The 27,614-nt window shown below is 52.9% G+C and overlaps 1 protein-coding gene across 2 annotated transcripts; it reads right to left on the bottom strand.

The window, feature by feature from the left end:
- Positions 1-353: 353 nt before the first annotated feature.
- NOP14 (NOP14 nucleolar protein) lies at positions 354-27,590 on the bottom strand. Of its 2 annotated transcripts, none has more exons than XM_008993688.5 (18): positions 27,357-27,590; positions 22,512-22,646; positions 21,866-22,007; positions 17,616-17,755; positions 16,403-16,537; positions 15,236-15,358; positions 13,846-13,977; positions 12,701-12,992; positions 11,095-11,225; positions 10,125-10,210; positions 9,025-9,163; positions 8,132-8,233; positions 7,231-7,384; positions 4,275-4,434; positions 3,702-3,849; positions 1,679-1,797; positions 1,346-1,501; positions 354-1,096 (listed from the first exon to the last, which is right to left on the bottom strand). In XM_008993688.5, exons 1-18 carry the CDS (start codon positions 27,549-27,551, stop codon positions 997-999), a joined length of 2,589 nt encoding a protein of 862 aa, XP_008991936.1. In that variant the 5' UTR covers positions 27,552-27,590; the 3' UTR covers positions 354-996. The 2 variants fall into 2 exon arrangements, with proteins under 2 accessions (XP_008991936.1, XP_008991937.1); XM_008993689.5 differs by having other exon boundaries at positions 9,025-9,160.
- Between the last annotated feature and the right edge of the window lie 24 nt (positions 27,591-27,614).

Raw genomic sequence — 27,614 nt, 5'->3', positions numbered from 1 at the left:
GACCCAGCACCCAGAAGCATCTGCTCAAGGGCGAAAGGAGGAGGCCGACTGGCTGTTCCAGCAGGGGCACTGCGGGCAACTCTTCCCTTCTCTGATTTCCAAGCTACTTGCAGACTTGTCATTTATAACTGAATATGTAATTTACCTCATAGCCTAAATTCTATCCATGAAGGCAAATGTCCACAGTTGACAAAAATTACACTGGCCAGAATCCCCAGGCCCAACCCTGGCAGCATGAACTGAGGGTGTCCAGATGCAGTCAGCCAGTCACAGCTGACACCACGCAGACCGCTCTGTCCAATATTTAACAGGAACAAACCGCAGGTGGGGAAAAAAAAAAAAAAAATCACACCAACATTACGGCATTCTTTATTACTTAAAAAAATTATTTTTTTGGCTGGATGCTGTGGCTCACGCCAAAAAAATAATTTTTTATTTTTTGGGAGGCTGAGGCGGGCGGATCACCTGAGGTTGAGAGTTCAAGACCAGCCTGACCGACGTGGAGAAACCCGTCTCTCTAAAAATATAAAATTACTCAGGCATGATGCTGCATGTCTGTAATCCCAGCTAATTGGAAAGCTGAGGCAGAAGAATCACTTGAACCTGGGAGGCAGAGGTTGTGGCGGGCTGAAATTGCCCACTGCACTCCAGCCTGGGCAACAAGAGCAAAACTCCATCTCAAAAAAAAAAAAAAATTATTTTTTTAAGCGACAGGGTCTTGCACTGTTGCCAAGGCTGGAGTGCAGTGGCTCGATCACGGCTTGGACTCAGCTCGAGCAGTCCTCCTGCTTCAGCCTCCCGAGCAGCTGGGACTAACAGGTGCGTGCCACCACACCTGGCTAATTTTAAACTTTTTTTGTAGACATGTCTCCGTTTCCCAGACTGGTCTGGAACTCCTTGGCTGAAGTGATCCTTGTGCCCTGGCCTCCCAGAGTGTTGGGACTGCAGCTGTGAAGTAATGTACAGTGCAATTCCTCGCCTAGTTTATAATGGAGTTTATTTTTTGAACTTTTTCCTCTTCAGAGCCTTCCATTCGCCTTCCTGTGTAGCCAGGCTGTTAAAAAGCTGCTTTACTCTCCGCTTTCTTTCCGCGTCCCTGAAAGAAACAAAAGGCAAATGCCCATTTTTCGATTAGTTCTTGGAGGATGTCTTGCCCTCTCTCTTCCACATCAGAACCACATTAGCCCACAGCAGCCACGTTCAGTCCACGGGGGCAGCCAACGTGCCCGGCTCCAGCCCCTGCCAGAGCCACGCTGTGCGATGCCAGGGCCCAGTGTCTACCCAGGGCCACACAGCACCAAAGCTGAGCCACCCACAGTCGTGTCAGCACACACACGTCCCTCACCTTTCCATGATCTCGGAGAGCTGCATCCTAGCCAGGAACTGATTGTCCTTGCGGATTTCTCGAACGGCCCCTTTAAATTCACGCTTGTGTTTGTGGATCAGCCTCTTCCTCTCCTGTTCCTCCTTACTGCTGCCTTGTTTTCTTCCAAACTCGAGGCTGCAATCGGAAAGCCACCGTTAAGGACGCTAGAGTCTGTCCCCACCTCTTGGCCAGAGCCTCCTCGGGAGTGTGGCTCCTCCTGAGTCATCTGCCCAACCACAGAACCGGCAGATGCCCCCGCTCAGCTCCCACAGCCCAGTCCCAGCTACCCAGGGAGACGCTGCCAACACCCACACTTTGACCAGCCGGGGGGTGAACAGCTTCAGCGGGACAGGCCTGCTCTTCTCACAGGTCAGCGGCCGGTAGAGCTGCTTCTGGCTGTCCATTTCCGTCAGTGTGCTCTGACACAGCTCCTGAAAAACACGCAAACCCTGACGCTGCCATGACTCGCCCGCCGCGTGCCCAGCGCCACACGCAGGTTCTGCGGCGTCAAGGCAGCGTGGGGACAGTACTGTGACCTCCCGCAGCAGGAGGGTGCCCTTGCTGTGCCCTGCTGCAGTGAAGCCAAGGCTGTGGCTGCTCGAGGCCTGGCACAGCTGGAACAAGAAAGCCAGTCTTTCTGATGAGGGAGGGGCCCGCGTGCCGGCTCCTGAGCACTCTGAAAGGAGGGGTTCTCAGTACTGTGTGACAGTGGGTTTGTCTGCTCCAGCTCCAGGGACCCGGCCGGGACTCTGTGACAGTGGGCTTGTCTGCTCCAGCTCCAGGGACCCGGCCGGGACTCTGTGACAGCGGGCTTGTCTGCTCTAGCTCCAGGGACCCGGCCGGGACTCTGTGACAGTGGGCTTGTCTGCTCCAGCTCCAGGGACCCGGCCGGGACTCTGTGACAGCGGGCTTGTCTGCTCCAGCTCCAGGGACCCGGCCGGGACTCTGTGACAGCGGGCTTGTCTGCTCCAGCTCCAGGGACCCGGCCGGGACTCTGTGACAGCGGGCTTGTCTGCTCCAGCTCCAGGGACCCGGCCGGGACTCTGTGACAGTGGGCTTGTCTGCTCCAGCTCCAGGGACCCGGCCGGGACTCTGTGACAGCGGGCTTGTCTGCTCCAGCTCCAGGGACCTGGCCGGGACTCTGTGACAGTGGGCTTGTCTGCTCTAGCTCCAGGGACCTGGCCGGGACTCTGTGACAGCGGGTTTGTCTGCTCTGTGCTCCAGGGACCTGGCCGGGACTCTGTGACAGCGGGCTTGTCTGCTCCAGCTCCAGAGAACAGGCTGGAAGTGGGCCAAGTTGCCGTCCTCATGGAACGCTAATCCTAGTGGAGCAAGGACGGCGTAACGTGCTGAGGGGTTAGCACCACGGAGAAGACACAGGGAGCATGGCGCAGTGCGGGCCAGAAAAGGCCTGGCTTCCCAAGGGCGTGGGCACGAGTGGCATGGCTGTGGGGAGTTCCAGTTGGAGAGAACAGCTGCTGAGATGGAGCAAGGCCTACGAGGAGGCCGGAGCGCATGAGGGGAGGGCACAAGGCAAGGCTGCCAGGGCCGAGCACCCCCGTGGGGGTAGCTGCGGACAGGGCGCTGATGCCGTCATCCACAGCAGCATCTTGGGCCAGTGTGGGCCGGCGGGGGGCAGGGTTGGCGCAGGATGAGAGGCACAAGGCACAGCCGTGTCAAGCAGGAACTGGATGCTAGGCACAGCCTGTCAGGGCCAGGGTGAAAGGCAGGGAGACAGTGGCTGTAAGTGAATCTGGAGTGGCCTTCAGGCAGACTGAGCAATCTGCAGGGTACAGGATGTGCCTGGGATGAAAGACTTGTTCTCGGCCAGGCGCGGTGGCTCACACCTGTAATCCCAGCACTTTGGGAGGCCGAGGCAGGTGGACCACAAGGTCAAGAGATCGAGACCGTCCTGACCAACATGGTGACCCCGTCTCTATTTAAAAAAAAAAACTCGTTCCTAGGTCCAGCTGAGACTGTCCCTTGGGGACTCCTGTCACCTGGGCAGGACAGTGAGACCATCCTCGGAAAACCCATCGGGACTTCAGAGCACGGCGCAGAGCCAGCTGTTGAGGCCTGGCAGGGCTGACCCCTGGGTGCTGGCGCAGCCTCCGTGCGGCCTCTTGGAGGTGGCACACAAGGCGACAGTTCCCAGCTACGGCCCAGATGCAGCGTCTGCTTTAATCCAGCCCAGCACTGCTCACCATCACCGCCCGCCCTACTGATTTGATGTGACTGCAAAGATGTGTCGACTCCAGAGCTGCAGCCTCAAATGCCTAAGAATGCCTGCCAGCATGGGCCCAGGCAGAGCACCCTCGTGGCCAGGACACCTCACCTGGAGCTCCCGAGGGTGGCTGCATTCCGCCAGGTGGTCCACAAGGAGGGCACGAAGAGGCGCGGTGACGGCGTGGAAGGACGGCAGGGCTCCGTACATCAGCACACAGCGCTTCAGCAGGGACAGGCCCACGGCCAGGCAGGACAGTCTGTGAGGGCGCGAGGTGAGAAGAGGTCCAATGTGTTCTATTTGTCACTGACAAAACCAGTATCGTGGCAAAAGGGAACTCTCCCATTCCCACTAGGCTGAAAAATCAAATGTGGTCACCACAGCCGGTCAGGGTTGGGCCACACCGTCGTGGGCAAGGCAGGCTCAGCGTCAGCCCTTAGCACAGGGGGAAACTGGGTAACGCAGTGCCAGCTGGGAAGGGGTGGCTCTATTTTTGGTTCCAAATTATGATTTGTGAAATCAAGCAAATATATTTTGAAAATGAAAAAAACAAAGGGGATACCGAGCCACATGCCTCAGAAAGGATTCCGCCCTCCGTAAAACCAGCCAGCTTAGCCAAGAACAGCACATGTGAAATCATCCATGGCTTCTGCTGCCTCCCCGAGGTGGGGTCCCCCCACATACCGGATGTGATTGGCCTCTGTCGAAGTTGGGGCCCTCAGTCCACTCGCCCAGCGGAGGGAGAGGCTGCTGTGCTGCCACGTGGCCGCGTCCTCTTTGTCAGATACCACGAGCAATTCCGAGTTCTTCCCAAGCGCTCTGAAAGGGTGCACCAGAGTGGAACCTGAATTCCAAGTGCACAGGACAGAGAGGGCCTGAACGTTACTGGGCTCCCAGCAGGCCCTGCAACACCAAGCCTGTGGAAGTTCACTGTAACTGACACTCGCTGATTTGTATGTTTCCAGGCTGCGCCAGACACTGAGGGTTTTGGTGTGGGCAAGGACACCTCGGGAGGTGGAAAGGTTTGGCTGGGGCTGCAGTCACAGCTGAGTGCCTGACCTCGCCTGGGCCTGCTTGAGGCAGACTTCCTGGGGCCTACTAGACACAACACGGGGCTGATGAGGCAGGCACACAGGCCACAGCCGAGAAGACTGAAGTCCCTGCTCCGTGAGGGAGACAGGCAGTGCACAGCACACAGACAGGCAAATGAACCAGACGACAGGAGAAAGGACAGTGGAGGGGCGGGAAGGAGATGGGAGGGTCAGCTGGGGTGAGGGTGAGGAGCAGGAGAGGCCTGAGGGAGCAGCCGTCAGCAAAGCCCTACGGGACGTCAACCCACTGAGAACGGCGTGGCTGCAGGGGGAGGGGTGGAGACCAGGCACAGTGGGGCGGAGGGGCCAGGCCGAGCGAGGGCAGGGCAGTGGGTCAGGCCCTGTCCACACTCCCTCAAAGCCGAGACGCCCACCCCCTCCACGACTCCACCCGTGCCCAGCCTGTTCCATCGCAGCCCTTCACACACGGGATTGCAGCCATATGCAGGTGGCTTCTCCAAGGCAGGGGGCACTCAGGGCGGCCATAGCTCTCCGGCGCCCAGCACCAAGCCTGACAGACAGAAGCATGAGGGCCCTGAACCCCTGCTGGAAGGGACTCTGCTGGCCGTATGACTGATGCCACAGCACCTGCTTCTCAGGTCAGTCCTGGACATACAGGTGCTCAGCAGCACACAGCGAGCTGGAAACAGGGCGGGGGTCTTAGCCTTGAGGCCCAACCTCTGCTCAGGCTGGCAGAGGCATCCACAACACGGAAGCACTCAGGACAGAGGCTGTGTGGCTCCCTGTCCCCAGGAGGGCAGCAGCAAGGGCTGATGGGGGAGGGAGGAGCAGAGGCCCCGGGAGGGGAGCGGCGAGGGCTGAGGAAGCGCCCAGGAGTGGGGCTGGGGAGAGGGCCTGGGAGGGCAGCCTCCTTGTCCCAACACTGCTCTTGCCGCCCCCCCTCCTGAATTCGGGGTGTTATGGGAGCGACACAGCAGTGCTGCCCCTGTGAGCCGCACGAGCGCTTTCACACTGCCTTGTCATCATGTGAGAGAAAGTAAAAAGCTAAGAGTGATTTTAACAATAGATCTACCCCAAAGTGCCAACATATTATGATTTAACACATAATAAAGAAATTCAGATATTTTATGTATTTCTGGTAACCCCGCATATGGGCACTGAGGAAGAACTGTCCAGACCCCAGGCACAATTAGTGCCTGAAGAATATCTTAGTTATAGTGTTGTTACTCAGCTGTTTCCTTTATGTAATCCTTTGTATATAATCATATATTAGTTTATAGAATTAGCACCTGAGGCATAACTTACTGCTTACATATATCTAGCTTATCTAATCATACTTAGTACTAATATCCAGCATACTTAGTTCTATATAATCTTTCTATATAATCATATAGGTGTTGCAGTCGGAGCTGTACTGACACATTTAGTGCTGATTTATATAATCCTTCCATATAACCATATAGTAGTTTGTAGTAGGAGGAATGCCTAGAGCAGTCACAGAACAGAAGCAGTACATGGGAAAACAGCCAGACCAGGATGAGAACCAAAGACCCCGGCGGCGGCGGCCCTGCCTGAAAGGGCCTATGCTGTATGGCAGGCTTGGAGCAACAGCCTCTCCTCCTGAGAAAGGAGCTGTAGCACCTTGCATCCAGTTCCTGTGGAAAGTAGGCCTCAGGCCTGAGATCCTGGAAATAACTGAGGGAGAAGAACCCCCCTGGTGTGACCAGTCACGGCGGCTGTACACCCTGTCAGTCTTTTCTCGCTTCTGTGCTGGCTCAAATCATCCTCGCATAAATATCTTAAGAGCACAGGTCTGTCAGCTCCCCCTGCACTGGCTTACAGTATCCTTCTATTAGAAACCCTTTGAAGTCTCCAGCCCCCAGATAAGAAGTGCTGTGCACGACACCTGTTGCACACAGCTCACCTCCTTGCCTCGGTGATCTAATGGAGGTAGACCCCTTTTCTGAGCATGGCACGGCCCCCTACTGCGCACGGCCTACCTTTCTGCCCAGGTGACATAATGGGGTGGCCCCCTCGCCTGTTACTCACGTGATTATGTATGCTCTATCACTAAGCCTGTAGACGACCTCACTCACAAACCTGCTCCACTCTGCCTTGTACCCAGTAAGCTCAGACGCTTCTGCGCGTTCGGGGCCTCGCCTGTCTCCACTCACAGGTGGCGTGGCCCCCCAAGTCCAGCTGCTCTTCTCCAGTGTCCTGTCTCTTTAGTTCTCGGATCCTGCACCTCAGCAGAGCATAAGGGACACCCGTGACCCTGTGGCGCCAACAGCCCTACATCTGGCACTAAGTCTTCCCCATCTGGTCACATGACACACGTGGGGCACATCTTGGTTCAGACTCTGGCCACTGGCGACCACGCTGGACAGCAAAGGTCAACAGTGGCGCTTTTTCCCACGTGGGCACAGGCACACGCTCACGCAGAGGGAACGGGTGCTGTCAGGGGGGTGGGCAGCAGGTTTGTGTGTGTCTCTACTTTTCCGTATTCTAAACGTTCTACAGCGAGCACAAACTACTTCAAAACTCTAAAGTATAAAATACTTGCAGGAAGCTCCCTCAGATCTCCTCACCTTGGCTGGCTCTGTTTGGAGTTGCCATGTAGAGAATCCCGAGAAGGAAATTAATGAGCTCGGGTATAAACCTCTGGGATAAAGCCACATACTCCAGGAACAGGCAGCACGCGAACAGGCCCTTCACGGCGTCCTGGAGGGACAGGATGGGGCACTGGAAAGGAACACATGGGGCGGGTGTCACAGTCCCGGAAACAAGATTTTAAAGATTTTACTGATTTTTTTTGTCCCACCGAGACAGAGTTCACTCTTGCTGCCCAGGCTAGAGTGCAATGGTGCGATCTTGGCTCACTGTAACCTCCGCCTCTGCCTCCTGGGTTCAAATGATTCTCCTGTCTCAGCTACCCAGTAGCTGGGATTACAGGTACCCGCCACCACGCCCAGCTAATTTTTGTATTTTAGTAGAGACAGGGTTTCACCATGCTGGTCAGGCTGCTCTTGAACTCTTGACCTCAGGTGATCTGCCTGCCTCAGCCTCCCAAAGTGCTGGGATTACAGGCGTGTGCCGCCACGCCCCGCCAGAGCTCTGCCCACTGTGAAGTTCCTTCCACCCATACAGAGAGCGCACGATTACTGCGGTCACATGCCGAGTAAAGGAACAGCTTGAACTGGGAACAAAAGCCCTTATCATCACACCTGATAACTTCACCACTAACCTGAAAGGTTGTTTCTGGGGTCACAGGCTCTGTAACCTTGAGGTGCCAAACCGGACCCACCCACTCCCACCCACATCTGGGGCTGCTTGAGCTGGGGCTTTTAGGTGGGTGCTCTTATGCCCCCAGTGCTCAGTCTCTGCGGCCCTCAACAGCCACGCTCAAGTGCAACGAGGCCCCGAGGAGCTGTGGCTCTGGCTGCCCGTGGTGCCACAGGCCAGGCCCTGCTGCGCGTGGAGGGGACGCACCTTGGTGAGCAGCTGACTCAGGCACACGAGGGCAGGGGTCACCACCGGGTGCCGAAAGTCAGATGTTGGAAACAGCAGTCCAGTGATTTTCAAATGAATGAGCTGGAAGGAAAGTTGCCACACAGGTTAGAGGGAAATGAAGTCTATCCAGATGCCCTTCCCGCGGGCGCTCCGGAGCCAAAATCAGCCTCTGGGGAAGAGAGGGTACACAGCTCTGGCCTCCACGTCACAGAACTGGTGTCCACCACCATGGGTCCACCAGCTAACTGTACAGTGAGGACACGCGCTGAGGCCCACGAAGTTCGCCAAAGCCACCCATGATGGTGACAGGCGCAAGCTCGGATCACGTTTTGGGGAGTTGATGAAAATCACTAACCTAAGTCCTGCATGTTTAAGCTTCTGCTAACCATTGTGAATCCATTTCAACACAAACACCAGGCAGTGAATAAAGAGCATTTCTGAGCAAGCATTTCTTTAGTTGCTAAAGCTGAAAACACCGCATGAGGCTTTTCTAAAATTGTTAAAAATCTCAGGGTTCAAATGTCTCTCGACCTTTGAATAAACATAGGAACCGAGGTCAGTTAAAACCAGCCCACAGGCTTGGGCCCTTAAGAAAACAGCGTGGTTCTCTTTGGCTTCTGACGTTTTTGTACCGGACCAAACTCCGCACCACCCGCGTGGAATCAAACCAGAATCTCCTTGTACGACCCACACGTCAGTCGACAGCCGGTGGAGGGGCCGCCCTCCCTCCCAGGCTCGCTGCATTGCAGCTGTCGCTCCAGATCACCCTGGAAGCACAGGGCACAGCCTAGAGCACCATGCCCGCCATCCGCCCTGTGACGCCACGCAGAACTCCTGTGGCCGTGGCAGTGCCTAGACCAAACCGTGCTTACCACACCCAGCCCTGGCAGTGGCGTCCGGCCTTTGGCCTCAATCATTTCTTCCATCTCATGCATGGCGTCTCGGAGAACGAACCGCACAGCCTCACTTGCAGACGCAGGAAACATCTGGCAGAGATGATGGAACTGCCTGCTAAGCAGAAGTGGAAGTCAGCGGAGAGGACCTCAGACGGCACATCACAGAAAACCCTGGAAGCCATTTTCCCATGAAGGCGCCTGTTGGCTGAGCAAGGGAGAACCGGACGAACCCACTTTTTCTAACAGCATTCTTAATAGTCTCCACTCATTTTTGCCATTTCCTGAAAACCCAGCCATTACACGATGGACGGGAGGTGGAGGAGAAACAGCTCCATCTGTGGTAACGACACTACTGCGGGCACGGTCCTGTGTGGCAGCGGCAGCTGGCAGCTCCAGGGCACTTTCCGCATGAACTCATCCGTTCGTCACAGCAGCTACTTCTTGGACAGTGTCTCCATGTGCGCAGATGCCGTGCAGCGCTCCGCGTGGCAGACGGCAGGAAGCTGGCGCACGCTCTCACGGATCCAACGCCAACAACGTGCCTCTTGACTGAGAACTCTGCCCTCTGCCATTCCTCCAGCCACCAGCCCCTGGGGCCAGGAGTCACCAAGTGGGTCACAGGCTTATAGTGCAGCGAGGGCAGGAGCTCGCCCTGGCGGTCCCCAGGTAGGCGAGAGGGACACCCTCCATAGCACACAGAGCCAGTCCCACTGGGTTCCACGGAGGGGTGAGGGGCGGGGTGTCTACCACACTGTCCAAATCCCTCTCGACCACCCAGAGCTCGAAACTTACAATCAGCCACCCCATTCCAGCCACAAACCTGACGGGGTTCACTTGTTTCAAAGTCAGCTTGTTTGGGGTTAAACATCAGTCACAGCTCTACAGCTGCCAGAGCAGCCGGTGAGGAGCGGGCTCGCGCCGCGGGGCTCACAAGCCCTGGTGACCACCCGTCCCCCGGTGTGCTGACGCCACCATTGCACCTTCCTTGGTAACCCTGGAATGTATTTTCATGACTGAACGGGAGAAAACTTGTTCTGCTCAGCCCCACATCCCAGGTAACACACCATTTTACTTACACAACCAACTTATCAATTACTCTGAGATCTGGTGGGTCATTTGTAGCCAAATCACCAACGTATTCCAAAAGAAAGCCGAACAGTTTCTGCGGGAACATGAATTGGGAGAGAAAGCTCAGTGCTCAGCAGCAAGAACAAGGCCACGGGCACACAGCTTTCAGATCACCTACACTCTGGTGACAACCAGGTGGTGAAGGGAGCCCAGGGCTACAGACACGAGCAGCCTTCTAACATGCAAGCCGAGACACTGCTGGAACCTGCTGAGCTCTAGGAGTAGAGCGGGGAAAAGGCTAAGGGCCAGGTGCATGCTTCACAGAACAGCAGACAACAGCACTAGGAAGAGAAGAAGGCACACGGCTGGGTGCAGTGGCTTCACGCCTGTGATCCCAGTACTTTGGGAGGCCAAGGTGGGTGGATCACTTGAGGTCAGGAGTTCATGACCAGCCTGGCCAACATGGTGAAACCCCATCTCTACTAAAACTACAAAAAATTAGCCGGGTGTTGCGGTGGGCGCCTGTAGTCCCAGCTACTTGGGAGGCTGAGGCAGGAGAATTGCTTGAACCCAGGAGGCAGAGGTTACAGTGAGCTGCGATCACGCTACTGTACTACAACCTGGGTAACGAGAGCGAAACTCCATCTCAAAAAAAAAAAAAAAAAGAAGAAAAAGAAAAAGGCACAATGACAGCCACCTATTAATTGACAAACAGAGTCTGGCTGTGTGACTCTAGTTTCCTCCCCTGTGAGAAGAACGTAAGGTCCCTGTGCCCGCCTCTGGCAGGGCCTGGCATGAGGCCTAGAGAGGGACCAAAGCCAAGGGAGGCCTCTGCCCAGGCCATGCCAAGTGCTCCCAGCCATCATCATAGGTAACCAGGTGACAGGCCGGCCCCCGGCCGCTGCACACCTCACAGTTCCCACAGTTGCAGACGGGGCCATGCCGACACTCGGCGCTCCACACACTCAGTCCACATACTTCCAGTTTGGCTTTGTTTCCTTCTGCAAGACTCGGGTGGGTGCACTTCTGAATTCTCTCCACCACCAAAAGCTGCTCTTCCACCGATCTTCCTAATAATAAAGCTCTCAGTTCCTCATAGGACTCAGGAGCTATTAGAACACAGAACACACTGCACAGTTAACATTCATTTATTTATATATATTGTTTGAGATGGAGTCTTGCTCTCTTGACCAGGCTGGAGTGCAGTGGTGCAATCTCAGTTCACTGAAACTTCCACCTCCCAGGTTCAAGCAATTCTCCTGCCCCAGCCTCCCGAGTAGCTGGGACTACAGGCGCCCACCACCACGCCCAGCTAATTTTTGTATTTTTAGTAGAGACGGGGCTTCATCACATTGGCCAGGCTGGTCTCGAGCCCCTGACCTCAATCTGCCTGCCTTGGCCTCCCAAAGTGCTGGGATTACAGGCATGAGCCACTGCGCCCGGCCCACATTTAACATTTGAAATGAAGATTCCTTCGTGTCTGCTAACAGAGGTAATTTCATGTAACTGTCCTACTTCACACCCACAAACCCACCGGCTTTTGCTCTGGTACATCTGGAGGGGTCTCAGATGTTTCTGCCCTGGGCTGTCAGGGGTGGTCATGCACCTGGGAACAGTCTAACCAGGAAATGACCTCCCCCTGCTCCTTGATAGGAATTTACTGAAACACGGTTCCAGAGCATCTCGGGGGCAGGGTGCTGGGTTTAGTGCCCAGACCACTTCAGAATGACCTGGAAGGAGCCACTGTGAGCCAAGCAGGGTCAGCTCCTGAGACTCCTGCCACCAGAGGGTACATCAGGGAGGCCAGCCTCACCACCAGCTTCTCTGCAAGCGTCCTGCAGGCACAGGACAACTAAGCATCACTTACTAGAACCCAACAATTTTTCTTTTTTTTTGAGACAGGGCCTTGCACTGTCACCCAGGCTGGAGCGCAGTGGTGTAACCTCAGCTCCCTGCAACCTCTGCCTCCCAGGTTCAAGCGATCCTCCCACCTCAGCCCCCTGAGTAGCTGGGAACACAGGCACGAGCCACCGCACCAGGCTTATTTTTTATGTTTTTGGTAGAGATGAGATTTCATCATGTTGCCCAGGCAGGTCTCAAACTCCAGGGCTCAAGTGATCCGCCCACCTTGGCCTCCCAAAGCACTGGGATTATAGGCGTGAGCCACGCACCTGGCCTGGACAATCTTTCTCCACATACCAGACAAAACAACACTGTATATTCCACCCAAAATGTTACGTGGCCAAACAGCAGGCCCAGTGGGAGCACGGAAGCCTTCTCACAGATGCTCGCCCACCTCACAGGCCCACCCTCCGGTCCCCAAAAAACGCTGGCCCTACACTAACAGAGGGAAGGTACTGCTACAGAGAGGTGTGTCTAGCTCACCTGGAGCCAGCCCACTGAGCCACAGATCAAGACAACCCCTCACTCCAAGACCTGGATCAGCAGACACGGGGTGGGGCCACAAACTCCCAAGTGCATCCTTGGTCCCCACCCCACAAATGCAACCCCTGGGAGGGAGACACACACAGCTATGGCCAGGCGGTCAGTCACCCCAGAACCGAGGAGACCCGTGCTCACCCACCTGCAAAGGTGCAGGGCAGCTCGTCTCTGGCAGCTTTTCCAGCTCTTTCCCTGCGGCCCAGCAACCCTTTCCCAGGAGTCTGCCGCTGCTCTTTTGCTGGCTCCTGGTTTTCCTCCTCGCTCTCTGCGTTGGACTCCAGGTCCGAGTGGCTGTCTGGGCTGTCACTCTCCTCTGTGTCCTCCCTGCCTGAACTGTCACCTTCTTCCTGGTTGCTCTCAGTGTCACCGGCTTCCCTGCTTTGCTCTTCCTCTTGTTGGTTGAGGACATTTTCCTCCATGTTCATTTTTCCATCCTAGAAAGAGCATGGAAACCACAGGGCATCAGGAGAGGCAGAAGCAACCGCTGAACCGTCTCAACCACATCGAGACAACGTGCGCATCACTGCTTCCTCCGTGGTTACCCACAAACCTGTGTGCTGCATTTGCCCCCTGGCACCAGGCCTCCTGCCCACTATCCCCGTTCTAGGCTATTTGAGCCACGGAAGCTCCCAGAGACGCTGGGCCAGGTTCAGGTCTTGCCAGGGAGCAGCACAGGGTCAGGAAGCGGACACTGCAGTGGCCGTGGCTTCGGCACCCACCACTGGTTTGAGGGGGGGCTGCCCTTCTGCTCCTCCAGGTAACCTAGTGGTTTTATTGGCATCCACTGTCCTCTGTGGATCTCTTCTGCTTGAAACCCATCCTGCCTACTGTTCTTCCCTGGACCCTGACTGATACACTCTTACAACGAGAAAAGGGTATCGATTTATAAAGTTCGTGAATTAAAAACACCAGTCACAGAAACTCAATGACGCCACTCAAGGAATATTTACAACTCCAGCCTTGAGTCAGCTTCCTCGACAGTCTGCTGAGGTCATGCAGACAGAATCACGCAGTTACACACAGAAGCAGTCGATGTTAACAACCAAGTACTCGGTTTTATCTCTATTCCTTCGAGAGAGACGGAGAGCGGGAGCCAGCGAGTGCACACACCGCGGCTCAAGTCTTCTAACGTTTTGATTTCTGTATGCCATCAACACCCAGATAAGAACTTTAGAGAAACTGGTTAAAAAGATTTAAAATTCCCAACTGTAATAAATCCCTAGAATGAATACCAAAAACTGTTTTACATTTAAAACAAGAGAAAGGAAACAAAGCCAAACATCGTACTTTGTAAGAAAGCAAACGCCTGTCGTCTCTGTCTAGTACGAAGCCATCGTTGAGATCATCCGCTGACGTATGTTTTGGCTTCTTAGTATCTTCGTCCTCGTCCTGTCCAAGCATTCTTCGGAGTCTTTCAGCCTGAGCAGGAAGGAATGACAAGTCGTAGAGAGCACTCCTCCGCTACTTGGTGAGGAGGCGTGCAGTCCCAGCTCTGCAGCTGGTGCATCCCTGCTTTCTGCCTGCAGCCTTCAGTCAGGCATGCCAGCGCTTGCTGAGCAGTACATTCCTCATTTAACAAATAGACTGTGCCAACGTTGTGGCCAGTGCTCTCCAGTCCCAAGGCAAGCCTCTTATTCTGAGGTCTTCATAGCCCAATTCTGCCGGCCAGCCCTGACTAGGAGTCGTCGCTCCCTGCACCAAGAGAAGAGAAGCCAGGACACGAAGAGCAAGCAGCTCCAGGGCCTCCACTATGTGACAACACACAGGACACGGGAGAGGCTGTGGTGGGAGCATCCGCTGAGCTCAGGAGTTTGAGAACAGCCTAGGCGACATAGGAAGATGCTCATCTATGCAAATAATTTTTTTAAATTAGCTGGGGCTGGACGCGGTCACCCCAGCACTTTGGGAGGCTGAGGTAAGTGAATCACCCAAGACCAGGAGTTCAAGACCAGCCTGGCCAACATGGCAAAACTGTCTCTACTAAAAATAAAAAAATAGCTGGGCACGATGGTGGAAAAAAAAAGCAAATTGAAAAACTCAGCTAGCTGTGGAAGAATGTGTCTTTGTTTTTGTTTTAATGTAATGAATTTTAAAAATTGCATTAAAAAAAGAAGCTTACAAGATAATATACTCATTTCATTGTTAGTACATGTTTTGGGACAGAATAATTATTAAGGAATGTCCATTTTTAACTGGGCACAGAGGTTCATGCCTGTGATCTCAGCACTTTGGGAGGCCAAGGTAGGCAGATCATTTGAGGTCAGGAGTTCAAGACCAGCCTAGCCAACATAGCCAAACCTCTTCACTGCTAAAAATACAAAAATTAGCTGGGCGTGGCGGGGGGCTATAATCCCCGGTATTCAGGAGGCTGAGGCAGGGGCCTGGCTTGAACCCAGGAGGGAGAGGCTGTAGTGGGCCGAGATCACGTCACTGCACTCCAGCCTGGAGTTTGAAAACTCCATTTCAAAAAAAAATAAATGTCAATTTTTAATTTGGTATACTTGGGAATTATTTGCATTTTATTTGATGTTTCTGCTTTTATAATCAGATAAAAAAGGTTTTTATGAATAAATACAGACTTTAAATAGACTAAAAGATTGCACTGATCAGACTATTCTCCTCATCCCGTCCTGCAAAGTGAAGCTGGGGGCTGTGGATGGCCGGCAGCACCGCCCACCTCCAGCGTCCTGAGGCGCTCTTGCTCCTCCTTCGCCAGTTCTGCCGCCGTCTTCAGCCTGCTGGAGGGCTGCGCCTTCATTTCAAAGCCAAGCTCGCGAACCATCACGTCATACGCGTCGGGCTAAAGTAGAAAGAAGAAATTTTTTCATTTTCAAAATACATGTATTTCTTATTTTACAAAAAGAAAAGATCTAGCTTCCTGGCACATCTAGTAATGGCTGGACGATGTGGCTGGAGCGGCTGGGGCACACCTACGTCTCTCCTCCTAGAGAGAACACTCTTCTACTCAGCCTTGAGGATTGAGAAATCAGTGGATACTTCAGTCACAAATAACTTTACCCCTAGAAAAATTCTTCTCAGAATACATCTGCTTTAACAAAAACAGGCCAGGCACAGTGGCTCACAGCTGTAATCCTAGCACTTTGGGAGACCGAGGTGGGCGGATCACCTGAGGTCAGGAGTTTGAGACCAGCCTGGCCAACATGGTGAAGCCCTCAGTTTACTAAAATTACAAAAACGAGCCAAGCGTGGTGCTGCATGCCTGTAAGCCCAGCTTCTCGGGAGGCTGAGGCAGGAGAATCACTTGAAAACAGGAGCTGAGATGGTGCCACCGCACTCCAGCCTGGGTGACAGAGTAAGACCCGGTCTCAAACAACAACAGAAACACACTACTTATGTAGGCATGACGCCCGAAGCTCGGGAAATTAAGTGAAGGAGCAGTAACAGCAAGGCTGGCTCACAAAGATGTCCACATGCCACTAACCTGGGAAATCTAGATTTCTCTGAGCACACACTTACTTACACAAATGCAGCGTTTTGCAAGTTTAGACTACAAAGAATGCAGCAGGACATGAAAGCTGTTTAGAGGGAAAAGTCAATGGACATTAAATGCACGTGTCACAGGGAAGCTCAGACTGACGTGTTCACCCTCAAGTACTTCTTCATCCAGAAACACCATCTGGAGTTTGATGCACCTGGAACAGACACTGACATAGCTGAGTCTACGTCCACCCCAAGATTCCACGTATCAGTCATCTGGTTTCCTGTTCAGCAGAAACCCGCCCCGCAGCAAACAGCCGGGAGCAGCTCCAGCCCAGCCTTTCCCTGCAGCGAGTTGGCTGAGCACAGCCGAGAAAGGTGTTTGTTTCCACCGCTCCGCTCCCACCTTGGCTTTCTCCTTTTCATCTCTGTTGCCCGACTTCGGAGTTTTGTGAGACAGGAGAGTCTGAATTTCTTTCCAGTCTTGGTCTAGCTTCTCTGTGAGCTCGAGGGCATCTTCCCGTTGAGCTTGTCTCTCCCTCTGGGGAAAAAATAGCAGACACACAGCACACAGCATTACTACTGGACTTCAACCCAGAGGCCTACGTCAATGCTGAGGACACACAATGACCACTCCGTCAGCACCAGGTGCTTCAACAGAAAAACGCAGCCGGGAGAGATTCGTATCTTAAATGCAAAGCTACAAAATCTCATCTGACGCTCTCCTGTCATGAACCATCAATGCAGATGCTCTGAGCAGGGCACTGCAAGTGAATGAAACAGTGAGTTTTGGGGAACATGCCAGATACTAAAACCAGCCACAACACAAAACCCACCTGTGCCGGCTGCGAGGGCTCAGCCTGCGCTTCCGAAGGCCCAGGTGGGAGAACTGCTGAGGCCCAGGAGTCTGAGACCAGCCTGGTGGACACAGCAAGACCCCATCTCCACAGAAACTAAAAACATACTTCGCCGTGCATGGTGGTGCACACTAGCTGCTGGGCGAGCTGAGGTGGGAGGATCACTTGATCCCTGAGCCCAGCAGTTTGAGGCCGCAGTGAGCTTTGATTGTGCCACTGCACTCCAGCCTGGGCAACAGAGACCACGCCCCAAAACAAAACAAAACAAAACACGCACCACAGAAAGACAAAGGAACCAAAACTTGTCAGAGGCATATGCCTGATGTGATTTTAAAAATTTCTATTCACAGCCGGGCACGGTGGCTCACGCCTGTAGTCCCAGCACTGTGGGAGGCCAAGGTGGGCAGATCACAAGGTCAAGAGATTGAGACCATCCTGGCCAACATGGTGAAACCCCATCTCTACTAAAAATATAAAACTTAGCTGCGTGTGGTGATGTGCACCTGTAGTCCCAGCTACCCAGGAGGCTGAGGCAGGAAAATCGCTTGAACCCGGGAGCCGGAGATTGCAGTGAACTGAGATTGCGCCACTGCACTCCAGCCTGGTGACAGAGCAAGACACTGTCTCAAAAAAAAATCTATTCACGATAAATGCTGTTATTAAACTCAGCCTAAAAATGTGCAGGGAATGAAGTTCACACAACTGTGGCGAGCCTGCCTTTCCGTGGAGACGATGGTCCAGGATGTGCACTGACCCACCCACCTTCTCTTGTTTTGACTTGGCAATGAGCTCTTCAATCAGCTCTTTCCGGGACTTCGGTTTCTCCTGCTCCTCGCCTTCCTGCGAAGTCTTCCTGCGAAGCAGCTCACCGCCTCCTCCAAAGTGAGCAGCAGTCAGCTCAGCTGGGGGCGAGACACACAAACCCCACAGTGAAGCCCAGCCCTGGCGTGGGAAGCGTTTCCTGTAGCGCTCTGCCGGCGCTTCCCCAGAGCAGTCTGGAGATTTCCACATTTGAGAAAAAAAAGCTCACAATGCTGCTGGCCTCAGACCACAGGCACAATGGCACCTGAGGAGTACCCAGGGTGAGCCACTCCGAGAAACGGCGCCTGAGGAGTACCCAGGGTGAGCCACTCCGAGAAACGGCGCCTGAGGAGTACCCAGGGTGAGCCACTCCGAGAGACGGCGCCTGAGGAGTACCCAGGGTGAGCCACTCCGAGAAACGGCGCCTGAGGAGTACCCAGGGTGAGCCACTCCGAGAGACGGCGCCTGAGGAGTACCCAGGGTGAGCCACTCCGAGAAACGGCGCCTGAGGAGTACCCAGGGTGAGGCTCTAGAGTCCTGAGCTAAGGGCAGGAGCAGGGATCACCCAGCAGGCCACCCATCTTCAGCCCGCCCTACTCACTAGGGCGGAGGAGAAATTCAACATTGTAGGAAGCATCAAATGTGGAATAAAAGAAACTTTAAAAACCCAATTTCTCAAACGAAAACAGAGGCTCAGATGGGAAATGATTCACATAGCCTCTCCAGCCCGGGGCTCCAGCATGCCAGCAGCTCTCTGGCCAGCAGGGAGGGTTCCCAACCTCCACTCCCTTCTCCAGCCCCTCCCCTGAAGTGCAGTCCCCCTGACTGACGGTGAGTCCCGAGTCCGCAGTCCTCCTCCCACTACCAGCAGTGCTCGACACATTCCTCACCCGCTCACCCTATACAGGCTTCTCTCCTTGGCTTCTAGCCCAGCCCCGCTGCCAGCGCCTCACTGTCTCCCCCTCTCCAGCTCCGAGGGCCGCAGTTCCTGCCATCTCTCTATCTACTCCTGTTCTCTCTGCCGACAGCATCCATCCTGTCTCCGGCCTGCACGCTCCCTGAACTCGACTGCCCCTCCAGCACCGACCCGTGAGTGCCTAACCAGGGTTTCAAACTCGCCCAAACCCATCTGTCCCAGTCTTCTCATCTCAGCGAACGGCAGTTCCACCTTCCCAGATGCCCAGGCCACACACCCGGAGTTGCCGCTGGTGCAGGCCTCCCATGTCTATATGTGATCTGTTGGCAAATCCCGCTGGCCTCGTCCCATCACAATACTATGTACTTCCTTGGCTCCAACACCTCGACTCCTTTTCTCGAGTGGGAGCAAAGTCTTGGCCAGGCATGGCAGTGCACACCTGTAGTCCCAGCTACTCTGGAGGCTGAGATGGGAGGACTGCTTGAGCCCAGGAATCCGAGGCCGCAGTGGGCCGTGGTCAAGCTACCGCACTCCAGTGAGGCTGAACAAGCCTCCACAGTGTCATGTGCCACCCTTTCCTGGTTTTTCCCCCACAGCACTTCCACCTTTGATCAGACAGCATATGTGGTGACATTTCGTTTCGTGTTTGGGTCTCCCCATAAAATGTGACCCGGAAGAGGGCACGGCTTTTTGTTCCCACACTGCCATTTCTCTGGAACCCAGAACAGTGCCTGGCACACATACCAGTATTGATAAGTGAACGAATGAATGATCCCTGCTTTCCAGAAATGAATGACTTCTTTCCTGGTAAACTCAGCATATCAGAAAACACTACTGTCACTATTCTAGTGATCCAAGGTTGATCACAATATTTTCCTTTTGTTTTTTTTGAAATATTTTATTTTAGGTTTGAGGGAACATGTGAAGGTTTGTTACATGGGTAAATCTGTGTCAAGGTTTGCTGGACAGATTATTTCGTCACCCAGTACTAAAGCCAGTAGCCAGCAGTGACCATTTCTGCTCCTCTCCCTTCCTCTCAGGTAGATCCCATGTCTGCCGTTTACTTCTTTGTACTCAAGAGTTCTCATCATTTAGCTCCCTCTGATAAATGAGAAAGCACAGTCTGTGCTTTTCTGTTCCTGTGTTACTTTGCTAAGGGGGATGGATGCCCTCCAGTTCCATCCACATTTCCACAAAGACATGATCTCATTCTTTGTGATGGCTGCACAGTGTTCCATGGTGTATATGTACCATTACAGTATTTTCCGAAAAGAAAGCTTTGTAAAATACCAACTAAAAAGCTTGTATTCATTATATAAAAGATTCAGAAAAGGATTTGATTAGAAAGCTTTTTTATGTATCTATTTATTTTGAAGTCCAAACAGTGTATTTTATAGTAGGTGAAACGTCTGTATTCACAGCGTGAAAGAGCACACAGCAGCTACAATTTAGGAGCCAGGCCGCCGGGCATTTGAAGCCCAGCTCCCCCCGGCTGTGGGGCATGAGCAAGTACCACCAACGCCTGTCCTCAGTCTCAGCTCCGCAGCTGCAGAGCGGGTAACACCGAGCTCACAGGGTAGCTTTTAAGATGAAATTCTCCTAATCTAAGCGAACATTCCATGTGACAGTTGAACAAAGAAGAATTTGTTCCCCATGACTCATTTAAAAAACTGCAGTGGTATATTTATTTTCACAAGTCAGAGGCTTTTCTTTTATAAAAATCACCCGAGTTCTGGCAAGCTCATAATCAAAATCAAAGGCTAGGCAGTCAGGACCTGTCACTCGAGAGACTGAGCCCTAATTCTGCTCCAGTAACCTGGGAATGTAACTTCAGCACCTCCTGGCCATGAGGGGAATGCACTGGCCAAGTTCACACCAAGGCAGCTGCCTTCAGTCTTGGGGAGTTAGGGTCTCCCCAGGGAATGCATTCACAGCTAAGAGCACACGGGAAGTCTCCAACAGTGGGAAAAGCAAAGAGGACGCACGGAGGCTAAAATAACCGGCTGTTTGCTATACACCTGTGAAGCCCGCGCAGTCGCGGGGCCTGCTCCCGGTGTGTGACAGATGGCAGGCTCTGCACCACAGGCTTGCTCCTTAACTCCTAAGCCTTTGCCCCTTGGATTAGCCAAGTATCGAAAGGCAGCCCAAGGCCTTAATGCCTTAACTTTCACACACTAACGAGACAAAGCTTCGAGTCCGTTTAGGTTTGTACAGCTTTGTTCTGAAGATGCTGGAAATGGAATCTACTTAACTTAGAAGAAATGCCAAGTAACTGAACCAGGACAGAAGCCTCATAAAGAGGGTGCGAGACAGTCGGCCCGAACCGAACCAGGGCAGAAGCCTCATAAAGAGGGTGCGAGACAGTCGGCCCGAACCGAACCAGGACAGAAGCCTCATAAAGAGGGTGCGAGACAGTCGGCCCGAACCGAACCAGGGCAGAAGCCTCATAAAGAGGGTGCGAGACAGTCGGCCCGAACCGAACCAGGGAAGAAGCCTCATAAAGAGGGTGCGAGACAGTCGGCCCGAACCGAACCAGGGCAGAAGCCTCATAAAGAGGGTGCGAGACAGTCGGCCTGAACCGAACCAGGGCAGAAGCCTCATAAAGAGGGTGTGAGAACTGAACCAGGGCAGAAGCCTCATAAGGAGGGTGTGAGAACTGAACCAGGGCAGAAGCCTCATAAGGAGGGTGTGAGAACTGAACCAGGGCAGAAGCCTCATAAGGAGGGTGTGAGAACCGAACCAGGGCAGCAGCCTCATAAAGAGGGTGCGAGACAGTCGGCCCGAACTGAACCGCAAACTCTGTTAATGTTATTTAAGGCCAACATTCATCTGCTTCATGTTGTTATCTACAGATATGAGGCTCAATATTATTTTCTTCAAACTGCCATGATTCCATAGTAAACAGAGGCTAAAAGAGCTGCATCAACACCTCTGGGACAAACACTGGGCTGGAATGTATATAACAGGGAGCAAGGTAGTGCAGGCCAGTGAGCCACCTGGGGTCGCCGAGGTGGGGTCTACCCATGGCTCTGACTCTGGTGCCAGGCAAAACACCTTATTTCTCTGAGCTCATGGGTGGAAGCAGCCACTGTGAGGTTTAAGTGAAATAATGGGTATCACTCGCTTTCTTAACCCATAAAAGCAGGTATCTATACACCATCTTAAAGTTCTGAAAACTTAAAAAACTTTCATGTGATAACTTTCTTGAGTCTCCAAGAAGAGGAGGAAGTCTAACAAAGAACAGACTCTCCCTGGCTCCATGCCCACAGGCCCGTGCAGGGCACCCCAGCCTCACCAGACAGCACCCCTCGATCCTCAGCGTCGCTGTCACTATCCACAATGTCATTATGCTTCTCGATGTCTGCCAATGATTGGCCATAATGAGTCAATTCCTCATCTTCATTCAGATTGTAGATGCTTTTTTTCTCATGATGTCGCTGACAGAAGAGAAAAAAGGTTTCCTAAAATGACCACATTCATTTCACAGGAAAAAATACATATGTGTGTGTTTCCATTATCTTTGGAATAAGACAGTGCAGCCTAAGCAGCCTTGAAGAGTATCCTGGGTCAACTAAGCAATGACTCAGACATAAACAGAACTCACGGTGGGGGGGATTCTTCAATAAACGCAGGGGCCACTATCCGCCCCAGCAATGCTGCTCAGGCCCCGGCTCTCCAGCCAACAGAGCCGAAGGCAGCAGCTCAGCTGAGCGCTCCTGAACACGCTGCTGCCGCACAGGAAAGACACGTATCTGTTCAGCTAACATCTGCAGAACCGGCAGCCTCACTTTGGCCTAGGCGGGTAAGCACAGGGTGCAGGGGCTGTCCCCCGGACCTACGAGAGCCCAGGCGCAGGCGGAACGTGCAGAATCGGACCTCTCCCCGAGCCTGACTTCCCTGTGAATGCACAGCAAAAGCCCTCCTCCAGTTTCTGTGCATACCTGCTGTTCCAGAGCAAACCTCTTCATCATCTTCTCCTCGGGGGTCATGCTGCTGTTGTATTCGCCGAAGCGTTTATCTCTGAATACATTGGACTTGTCCCTTTCTTTGTACTCCTTAAGTAAAGTCTGTGTACGCTGCAAAACAGGTCATAACACAATCTCACAAAATACTCAGGATTTCCACTAAAGGGGACATGAGAAGAGCGCACACTTCGAAGTTCAGGGCGATGCTCAGTGACGTCAGAGTTCACACACAATCTGCTTTCCTCCATGACAGGCTTGCTCTACCAGCGACAGAATTTTGAGACGACCGAAACAACTCTCGCGATGATAACGGACCAATCACTTCCTTTACCTCTTTAGAGTCTGGCGGCCCCAAGAGGAAGCGTAAAAAGCACACCGGTCAAGCTCAAGGCCTGAAGGGCTCCCTCAGACATAACAGCTGCCTTATGGTTGAAGGAAGTGTGCGCCAGAATCATTTGGAAAAGTGGAAACAGGGTTAGACCCCTTCCATCATGGAGGAGGGCACCATTTCCCATCAAAGGCACCCCCACGGAATGTGCAGTTGTGGGTTCCCATTAGACACAAAGCCATACACGAGGGAGTCAGGCCACAGTCTAGGCTCCACCCGTTAGAACACCAAGAGGAGCAGCATTTTAAACGCAGACAGCGAGTATCAAATCATTTGCTACTTTCCCGGCAGCAACAAAAAGAAGAACAGGTTTAACATCACTCAAAGTTGGCTGTCCTGGAGGTTGAATTCCCTAAAGCTGGGAGAGGAGAGAGGTGGCTGAGGAACGTGTGGCCTCTGCAACCCGAGGCAGCCACACTGCAAACTCTTCCTCCTGCAAAAATTCTTCTGTTCGCTAAGAAACTGCCATCACACTGGTGTTGACAGCGATTCCAAAAGGAACCGGCACCAAGGCACAATCCAGATGCAATGGAAGGCCCTGGAATGATCCAACTCAGCACTTTACAGACCCACCGCGGCTCGGTGCCTTGGCAGACACCGGAAACTGCTGATCTAACCACAGACTTGAGCCTTCCCTGCTTCCTTCAGGGATTCCTCTAATCTGTGAAGTCACTTGGAAAGAATGTGTGCGTGTGGCAGGAGGGAGTATGTGGAACTCTGGTTCCAAGTTCTGTTTCAGAAGGAGACAGGCCAGATTTTGCTCCAGACACAGGTCACTTCCCCAGTGTTGGAAATGAACTTAAAGGCTAAGAAACCCACACTTAAGATGAAAACCAGGAGCTGGAAGAGGAGGAAAGGAGGCCGGGAGCGGTGGCTCACACCTGTCAACCCAGCACTTTGGGAGGCCGAGGCAGGCAAATCACGAGGTCAGGAGATTGAGACCATCTTGGCTAACACAGTGAAACCTACCAAAAATACAAACATTAGCTGGGTGTGGTGGCACGTGCTTGCAGTCCCAGCGGCTCGGGAGGCTGAAGCAGAATTGCTTGAACCTGGGAGGCAAAGGTGTGAGCCAAGAGTGCACCACTGCACTCCAGCCTGGGCGACAGAGCGAGACTGTCTCAAAAGAAAAACAAAAGAGGAGGAAATGAGAGTGTCAGGGGTTAGGCAGCAGCTGGGCAAGGGCAGAAATACTATGGCAGGGGTGGAAGCCTGGCCCTCCTTTCCATCCAGAGCACATTCCATCTGAAGAGGCCAACTGAAGCATTAATCGTCCCCACAGGAGAAAAGGGTGTGAAAAACTGTTTCTCTGATCTCACTTTGGAATGTGAAAGTCCTAGTGGACTTAAAATGCATCCCCAAATCCCTCTGCTGCCTAAAGAGTAGGAAGCCGTCCATGAGTTCAGCAAACCCTTCCAAGGCGATTTTCGTCATCTTCTTCAAGAATGCATCGAGAACCAAGGTCTTTGCAAACAACCCGAATTCTTAATCCCCAGTAACCTCCTACTGTGTCAGTGTTAAACAATGTTTGTTAAAAACACGTGGGCACAACTTCCTGAACTGGAGTCTAAAGACAGCAAGTGTCCCCAGATAGACCAGAGGGCTCCGTCATCACTTGAATTTAGGAGCCCTTGGTTGAATGTTATGAGACGGAGGAGGAAGGAGCCAGAACGAGACCCTGCTGGGGGCTGGTAGTGAACCATACACAGTACTGAACGAGGTTAAGTTCTCTGGACCTTCATCACTCTTTATCTGCACAGGAAAAATTTAAAACAACATCCCACTATTTAAATCACAAGGTCTAGCTGGCAGTCAGATGGGAGCCCATTACATGGCTAGCCTGTACTGAACGAGGTTAAGTTCTCTGGACCTTCATCACTCTTTATCTGCACAGGAAAAATTTAAAACAACATCCCACTATTTAAATCACAAGGTCTAGCTGGCAGTCAGATGGGAGCCCATTACATGGCTAGCCTGTACTGCTCGATGAACTCTACAGACAGAAGCTGCTTACAGGCTACACTGAGAAGACTTCTGAGGCCCGTCCCTGCAGCGGGAGGGAGAATCACCTGCTTCTAGCAGGAAGGAGGTAGATGGGGCAGGCATCAGCCATCTCTGCCTCTAAAAATGTGAGTTCTCATTATCTGGAAATGATTCTATGGATAAATCTTAGTGAAGAACAACCCTTAGGCTATAAAAACATAATTTTAGTTATTCTACATTATTCTGATTCTCTTCTTTCTCAAACTGTAATAAATGTCGTGACATTATACTGAATTCACGGCATAAAATGGGGATAATAACAGTACTTCCCCCTCTTAAGGGTGAGGATAAAATCTAAACTGCTTGGCACAATGCCTGACCAACTGTAAGGGATCAGTAACCATATTATTAATATGGTTACTGATCAACAGCTATATTAATATTACTTAGTTTATAAATTATTTCAGAAATGAGGAGACTGAGGCACAGCTCTAAGGTGATACCCTGAAACTGGCAGTCTGAACAGAGCCTGCCCCCTTCCTGCCAGACTGAGTGCCTCCGAGTGCTACAACCGACCAGTAGAGAAACCAACCAAGACAGCCCGTTTCTTTCTTTCTTTTTTTTTTGAGACAGAGTCTCACTCTGTAACCAGGCTGGAGTACAGTGGTGCAATCTCAGCTCACAGCAACCTCCGCCTCCCGGGATCAAGCAATCCTCCTGCCTCAGCCTCCCATAGCTGGGACTACAGGCGTACGTCACCATGCCCAGCTAATTTCTGTATTTTTAGTAGAGATAGGGTTTCACCATGTTGGCCAGGATGGTCTCGATCTCTTGACCTCGTGATCTGCCCACCTCCTAAAGTGCTGGGATTACAGGCGTGTGCCACCGCACCTGGCCCAGCCCATTTATTTCTAAGGGAACAGCCGACATGACAAGACCTCCTATGTGCCACTGGCTGCACGTGCCCTGCATGTGTCACGGAGCTCCGAGTCAACTGAAGAACCTGCTGTCCCTGCTGAGCACCACACCTCCTGCAGGGCGTGACTATAATTCCCTCTAGGAAGAAGTTGTGGACTTTCCTATTACACTTTTTCCTGTGATCTGAGGCACTCAGGTTCCACTTTTGATTTCTTCAAATATTTGTGTTTCTACCACGGACCAAGCATTGGAGATCCAAAAAGGAGCAGCAATTCCTGCCCCTCTCCCAGGCCTTCAGCACAGAGAAGGGAGGTGGACCCGCTCAGTACCAGAAGTCTGAGCACCCTGTCCTGTTTGGGCCACACAGCTGGGGTGGTGAACCTGAGCTGGCCCTTGAGAGGCTCTGGGAGGTGGGGCAGGCCTTTCTGGACAAACCGAGCAAGACAAGACTCAAGGACAACAGCCACAGTGTGCGGGACTCGAACGACAAGCCGAGAAGGTTAAGAATGACAGTTAGTACTTAGAGCATACTTGCTATGTGCTGTATGTGCTATCTTATTTAATTCTCATAAACCACCACGAGGGGTAAGACGTATACTATTATCTCTACTTCAGAAATGAGAAACTGAGAGGCTTCTGTGGTGAAGACAAATGTGTCTATTCCCGGGACCACACTACCTTATTCTCCCACCCCTGCCCTGAGGTGTGTAATGAAGGGTTCTTATCAAAATCAGCTGTCAGTCTATCCTGCCTATTACACACGCTGTCAACTTTGTGCAGTTAAGGATAGTATCTGATTTAATTCAAAGACCACCCAGCTTGCACACTGTGATGGAATAGAGATCAGGAGCTCATGAAGGCAGGGGCAAGACGTATTTACCTTCATCTCCCAGAACCTAGAAGCAAGCTCCAACAGGAGCGCTCGGGGTACCAAGAAGGCTCTGCAGACGTTGAAATGTGGCCAGCCCTTACCAGCTGTGTGACCTTAGGAAATCTACTTGTCCTTTCTGTGCCTTAATTTTTTCACCAACCTACGACTGTATGTTCCTCAGTGAAAAAAAATTTTTTTTAATTATATTTAAAAAGCTAGGAAGCAATGAGTTTCCATAGCGTTACTTTCCAAGGAACAAGGTCACGTGCTTCAGGGAGAGCCGCTCAAATATCAAACGGTGCATCCCACACAACCCCTATCCACGGCCCCCAAACCCGCGGGGCCTTAAGTCTAAACGCGGAAGGGTTAACCAGCAGCTGTCCGGGGAGCCGCCCGCAGTGACTGACTCCGCCAGACGCGGTAGGAGGAGTCACCGAAACGACACGAGTGGAGGGTCTCCAAGAGGGCGAGAGTTTCCAAGTCATTCCAGCCCAGAGAGCAGCAGAGGCTTTGGAATTACAAAGTTAGTGCTGTGTCCCTGTCACGGCCTCCGCCACTCAGACGATAAAACCGACTCACAGAGAAAGTCAGCCGGCCGGAGAGCAGCGTAGGGCCCAGATCCTGCCGTCCGGCGCCCCTGCGCACCCCCACTCCCCGTTACCTTCCTGAGGGCCCGTGCGCGAGACACCCCGGGCAGCCCCACGTCGTGGCGCGTCTTCCGGCCGAGGATCTGGAACTTCTGCCTGTTGACTTTCACCTCGAACGGATTGGAGCTGGCCTTCGCCGGGCCCCCTCGCGCTCCCGCCGGCGCCCCGGAGAGCTTCCTTCGCGCCTTGACCTTCTTGGCCTTCCCCATGGCGCGCGCTCCGTTGCACCCAAGGCGCCGAGATCCTCTGAGACGCGGTGCGCGACACCCCGA

The sequence above is a fragment of the Callithrix jacchus genome, chromosome 3 (genome assembly GCF_049354715.1).
Source record: "Callithrix jacchus isolate 240 chromosome 3, calJac240_pri, whole genome shotgun sequence".
In the NCBI taxonomy this organism is placed as follows: domain Eukaryota; kingdom Metazoa; phylum Chordata; class Mammalia; order Primates; family Cebidae; genus Callithrix; species Callithrix jacchus.
Note: the sequence above shows the minus strand (reverse complement) of the source record. Positions and strands in the feature narration are given on the sequence as shown.

What these genes read in the sequence shown, in the direction of transcription:
- NOP14 (XM_008993688.5), bottom strand. Translation starts at nt 27,551, where the DNA reads ATGGGGAAGGCCAAGAAGGTCAAGGCGCGAAGGAAGCTCTCCGGGGCG. An exon ending in AGCGCCTCAGGACGCTGGAG is followed by an intron (nt 13,978 to 15,235) that starts GTGGGCGGTGCT and finishes CTTCCTGCTCAG; the next exon opens with GCTGAAAGACTCCGAAGAAT. An exon ending in TGAGTCAGCTGCTCACCAAG is followed by an intron (nt 7,385 to 8,131) that starts GTGCGTCCCCTC and finishes GTTCCTTTCCAG; the next exon opens with TGCCCCATCCTGTCCCTCCA.